The sequence below is a fragment of the Ceratotherium simum genome, chromosome 24 (assembly GCF_057802395.1).
Source record: "Ceratotherium simum simum isolate JZ-2026a chromosome 24, ASM5780239v1, whole genome shotgun sequence".
NCBI classification, from domain to species: domain Eukaryota; kingdom Metazoa; phylum Chordata; class Mammalia; order Perissodactyla; family Rhinocerotidae; genus Ceratotherium; species Ceratotherium simum.
Genome location: NC_141923.1, coordinates 40,505,423 through 40,511,422, shown reverse-complemented (window position 1 = coordinate 40,511,422; position 6,000 = coordinate 40,505,423). Strand labels below are relative to the sequence as shown.

Sequence of the window (6,000 nt, the reverse complement as noted above, 5' to 3'; positions counted from 1 at the left end):
AAAGCCAGCCACTGCCTTCCCAGGGAGAAGGCGCCGAGTCCCCAGACCCACGCTGGCCGCGCCCCCAGCTCTTCTCTTCCCTCCGCCGCTGCACACAGACGAGCACGTGAGCGCGGCGGCGCTTCCCAGCTGTGTCTCAGCTGACCGCCTCCTGATTGGCTGAGAGAGACGTGGGCTGGGGTGGGGACTGGCCGCCTGCGTCTTTCGCCATTGGCTCTCAAGGAACCCGCCTCCCCCTCAGGTGAGGCGGGCTTGCGTGAGCGCGCGCCGGGCTCCGCGGTCGGGCGCGCCCCCGACACACTACCCCCCCCCCCCGCGCGTGCGCCCCCCGAGCGCGCCCCTGCCTTAGCCCGCCCCCTGCCGCTGCCTCAGCTCGTCAGAGCACAGAGCCGCTTCGTCCGAGGGGACGCGAGGATCGTCCTCGCCGCCGCTTCGGCCAACGCGTCGGGGTGGGCCCTGACGAGCAGCCCGAGGAAAGGCTCTTCTGAGCCGGACCGGGCCCCTTGCGACTGCAGCCCGCTTCTCCTGCCTCTCGTCTCACGGAGGGTTTCCCGCCTCGCATCCCCCACCTCCGGCCGTGCCTCGCCATCTCTCCCGCGTGTGGAGGGAGCCAGCGCTTAGGCCGGAGCGAGCCTGGGGGCCGCCGGCCGGGAGGCATCGCGGGGCCCGAGTCGCCATGGAGGGCGCCGGCGGCGCGAACGACAAGAAAAAGTAAGCCCACTCCCTCCGCCCGCCGCGCTCCCCGCCGCCGCCCCCGCCCGCCCTCCGCCGCCGTCTCGGGCTGGCGGGCGGGCCTCGCGTTCCGGGGGGGGCCGCCTTTTTGTTTCTGCCTGCTCTCCTCTCTCCTCCCTCTCCCCCGGCCCCGCCGGCCCGGCTCCCCTGGCCGCGTCGCCATCTTGTCGTGGGGGGTGGGAGACGCGTCGAAAGTGCTTTCGGGGGCCGGGGGCTGAGCCCGCCCGGCCGCCCCGCCCGGCCGCGGGGCCTCGCGCCGCCCGCCCCCCCCGCCTCAGACCCCGGCTCGCCGGCGCCCGATCCGGGTGGACTTCCCCGGCTTGGAAACCCCGGGCAGAGGAGCGAGCCCGGTGGCCGCGCTGCACCCGAGCTTCCGCTCTTCCCGCCCCCATCCTCTCCGGTTCCATTGAAAACTCGGCCCCGGGGCGGACCCTGCGCGCGGGTCCGGGCTTCCCGGAGGCGCCAGGCGCTGGGCTCCTGGCCCGGGGGCTCGTGCTGCGGCCCTGCGCTGGTCCAGCGCGGCCGGGGCTTGCCTTTGTGCGTTCGGGATTTGCCGCGGTGGCCTGAAGATGCTAACTTTTGAGTTTGCACGTGCAGGTTTGGTTTTGTTTTAATGGCCTTGAAAAACTTGCCTTGACTTAGAGGGGGAGTAACGGGAATTGAGAGAAACAGCAACATTTTAAAGAGAACATCAGAATTGGATACTTGTGTTTCTATCACCTGTCAAGAAAGCCCAGACGTTATAAATGAATAGATGCCTCATTCATTCTTGAAAATATTACGGTGAAAATGTAGCGGCTGGCTAAATTTGGGCAATCGTTGTTAATGACATTGGAAAAAAGGTATCTGATCAGAGCGTATGAAATGCAGCACTAAAATGTTGCAACATTTTTAGAACTGTCTCATTTTCCTGAAGTTGAAGTATATTAAAGGGAAACCTTCAAAATATATCCGCAGTAAATAATTATCGAGTTAGAACTTAATGCAAGTTTTTAAAACACTTTTAAGTTTGCGTCTGAGTGATACATTATAGGATTAAGAATTGTGACTCGAACCGGTGGGGTTAAGAGTGATCCCCCTCCATCCCCCCACGTACAGTTGGGTCCACTTTGGTATTTTAACCTTTGAGGAAATCATTTTAAGTAATTGAAGATTTATAGTAAGAGTTGTGGTTAGTAGACTGGCTTTACTGTTAAGTCCTTCCACTCTTCTGGGAGAGATTAACTTCCCTAATGAGTATCAGCAGAAGATAAACTTGTTTATGTTCTTGCTATTTTGTAGATCCTTTTTTGGTCCTTATTCAATAGAATGATAAGTTCTCAGTTTGTGTACACCAGAGAAAGCACTTATAAAATTCAAAAAGTGAGTAAACAGGTCTAGACTTAATTCCAAGAGTTGCCAGGAATTAATTTCAATTAATTTTGCAGAACTGATTACAGTGCTTTTGATGAAATGATGAGGCTGCTGTATTGTAAACCTAAGACAGATTACCTCTTTGTAGTGCCAATTTTTTGTCCTTATATGCAGAATTATACTTAATACTATGCATCAAGTTATGCACCAATCACTTCCTTTTTATATGCAATATTGTACTTATTTCTCCTTTGCAGTTCATCAGTTGAGACTATCAAAGGCAGCTTTAATAAAAATGAATTAATTAGCTGTTGTGCATCACTCTCAATTCTAAACTAGTTCTTAGATTTTTCCAGACTCATCTGTTATTTAAGGAATTTTCTCGTTTGGAAATTTAGCAAATTTGGATCTGATTGAATCATATTTCTTGATATAGATGTTCTTATAACTGAAAAATTAAGTTAATCACTTAATAAATGGTGGCTACTCAACTTTTAGATGCTATTTGTTAGAGATGTCTGGTTTTTATCCTTTTCTAACTAATAATTTTAAAACTTTTTGAAAAGATAACTGAGAGATTGAGGGGCAGGGATTTTCTCCTTACAATTTTTCCGTTTAAATGAGCCTTCCAGAGTCCAGATTATGTAGACAAATTTGTCTTTTTTGAAGGTCTAGAAACTCAAAAGCTGAAGGATTGGAAGAAATCAGAACAGAGGATAGGTATGGTTATAAGAGATAACATAGGGCGATTCATGTTGATTCCTTAGTAGTAGGGGCTGGACTTGTTTAACAGTACACTGATACAGATTTTTAGGTTTCAAAGAAATGTCATTGTTCTGTTTCAGGTTTCAGGCCAGACTCCTTCAAAGTTTTCCAAAACAAATAATTATTGGATCATTCAAGTAAAATGTCTGAGAATGAACATTCCTTAACTTCCTTCTTTAACTTTGGTCATTAAAAGTCAAGAAGCTCTCTCATTTTCTTAGTTGGAAGAAGAGCATGCTTGGTGGTTAAGAGCATAGGATCTGGAGCCAGACACTTCTGAGTTAAGAGTGCATCATTTTCACTCTGTCAGCTTTGTGAGCTTGAGTAAGTTACTGAATGCTTTCTGAGCCTATTTCATCCTTTTGAAATGATAATCATAGCCCCCATCGTAGCAGTCGTTGTGAAGATTAAATGAGATAATGCCCAGGACCTGGTTTAGGAGTCTTGGTAACACTGTGCACTTGAAAATAGGCATCACCTGTTAAAGTTCTAGTTTAAACTTCCACAACGCTTAAAAACTTTTTTGTAAATTCTTCCAAATATTTCTTTGTTTTAGATCCTCTTCTCCCACTTTCGTGCATTTTTTCTATACCTCCTAAAAATGAAAAGACTAACATTGGATCCAGAGCTTTAAAAGGAGTTCTTTCTGGTTAAAACAGTACATCTCTGAGTTGTGTTGGCATCTAGCATCAATTATTCTTCTTGAATATCTGATTTCCTGTGTACCCTAGGCCCCCATTGTCACACTACCTTACCCCTTTGTTTCCTCCCCAAATAGGTTACTTTGAATTTGCCTTGGACGTTAAAGACTTCATAAACACATATACTAGTCACACTGTTCGTTTCAGCAAGATATGAGCAAGGCACAGCAGTCTTAGGACTGGCGGTAACTTAAAACATGTTATGTCTTGACACCACAGTTTAAAGTAGACAATTTTATAACTATTAATCCTTGCTAAACATGATGAGTTGATAAAATACTCCCAGTAAAGCATATGAACCTACATGGTAGAAAAAGTATCCTTTACTTATAAATTGCTCCAGAGTTAAGACCCTTGGCTTCCACCTCAAGGCAAGGCTTCAAGCCTGTATTGTTAGTTTAATTTTTGTGGCTCCATTTGTATGAAATCTGTATTAGTGCAGTTGTCCATGTGTATGTCTTTACTTAACTGTTGTGTTGTTTTAGACTGATAAAGTGTGGTAGTTCATTCCTGTGGTCCACTGCAAAACGTTTTGTGCAGTGAGAATGTCCAGCCTTTCTACCTGTTGGCTTCCACTGTCTTTGCAGCTCTGATGGTGTTTGGGCTCGAGGTTAAGATTTTGTGGCTACATTCCATTGTTGTATGTTAAGAATGGTGTGAGGGAGGCTGAGAGGAATTAGTCTCTTGACCTGAATTTCTTCTGAAGAACTCTTAATAGTTTTTTGTGTTTGGTGGTGAGATAAAAAACTGTTATCATGCATGGATGTTCAAGATTTGGGTTAGATTACTATGCTTGTTCATAGACATGTCTTAAAGTATAATTTTTAAAAATTTAGATACTTCTTAAAATAATATTCTTTTCTTATCTAAGATTGTTAACATAGGTCTGTTTCTCAACTAGGAGAAAATAAATGTGCTGCTGGATTTGTTTTCTATTAAGAAATTGGTTTTAGTTCATAAGAAGGACGTTCTCTTTTTTTCTTGTTTCTTTTTTTTAAATGTTGGGACTAATCCAGTTAGTGGATTTTACCCAGCCTTCTGCTACTTGTGTATGTGTTAAGTATTTTCTGCTTAACTAGAGGGTTAGAAAAAGAATTTGAAAGTAAGATAAGCCAGTCTTCTTGTTGCTCAGTATTTTTGGTAAAAGTATGGTGAGAATTTTTAAATTGTGGGTCTGGACATTTTAAAAGTAATTGTATTCCTCTGTCTTTTGGAGCATCAAGAATTAACTGTTTTGTGTGTGCATTGAGTTTTATATTAAAATTTGTGTTTTCTGCAATAAAAATTAATAAACCCATATCTATTTGCCAGACATGACCCCTTTAGAAAAATATAATACAAAAAATCTAAAGTTATAAAAACAAAATTTAAGTGATTACCTCATGACTTTCTTTTTTCTATAGCTTTTGAAGTGATTGTGTTCTTTTTTAATTGTAAAAAAAAGACATAAAATTTCCCATCTTAACCATTTGTAAGTGTACAGTTCAGTAGTGTTAAGTATATTCACATTGTTGTGTAACCAATCTCCACAACTTTTCCATTTTGTAGAACTGAAACTCTGTAACCATTAAACAAATAATCCCAATTTCCCCCTCCTCCTTGCCCCTGGCAACCATCATTCTACTTTGTGTTCCTGTGAATTTGACTCCTAAATACCTCATATAAGTGGAATCATACAGCTTTTGATTTTTTGTGACTGGTTTATTTCACTTAGCATAATGTCCTCAAGGCTCAGCCATGTTGTAGCCTTTCTTTTTAAGGCTGAATAATATTCAGTTGTATACCACATTTTGTTTATCCATTCATCTTTAGATGGACACTTAGGTTGCTTCTACCTGTTGGCTATTGTGAATCGTACTGCTGTGGTCATGAGGGTATAAATATCTCTTCAAGATCTTGCTTTCAATTCATTTGGATATATCCCCAAAAGTGGGATTTCCAGATCATATGGTAACCCTATTTTTAATTTTAATTTTAATTTTTTAAGGAACCGCCTTACTGTTTCCCATAGTTTCTGCACCATTTTACATTTCTACCAACAGTGCACAAAGGTTCCTATTTCTCCACATCCCCCTCAACACTTGTTATTTTCTGGGTTTTTTTTTTTTTGATAGTAGCCATCCTAATGGATGTGTTGAAGTGGTTGTATTTTAAGAGTTTGTTTGTGGATAATTAACCAACTTAAAGCTAATGACAGAGAACGGTTGCTAGTGGAAGCTTTATTGGAAGTGAAGTTAAGCACCTCTAAAGTAAGAATTGTTTTTCTAGTGACTTAGAAAGATTTGGTTTGCCAGTACTTTTTCAGAAAAATACTTACTGTTCAAAATGGTCTATCCCTCTTCTATTGTTGATAAAACCCCATTTAATTAGTAACTTTGTTTTAAAAGATTTAAAACAATAATTGAAATGACTTATTTTTATAAGAAAACTGTCCCCAAGATGTTACCTT

The 6,000-nt window shown here is 43.1% G+C and overlaps 1 protein-coding gene across 1 annotated transcript in view; it reads left to right on the top strand.

Moving 5' to 3' along the window:
- The first annotated feature begins 381 nt into the window (after positions 1–381).
- The window catches only part of HIF1A (hypoxia inducible factor 1 subunit alpha), a 43,086-nt gene continuing 37,467 nt past the window's right edge, over positions 382–6,000 (top strand). Inside the window, exon 1 of the mRNA XM_087448405.1 lies at positions 382–711. Within this exon, the coding sequence (XP_087304531.1) occupies positions 677–711 (35 nt within the window). The 5' untranslated portion in view covers positions 382–676. The remainder of the gene's footprint in view (positions 712–6,000) is intronic.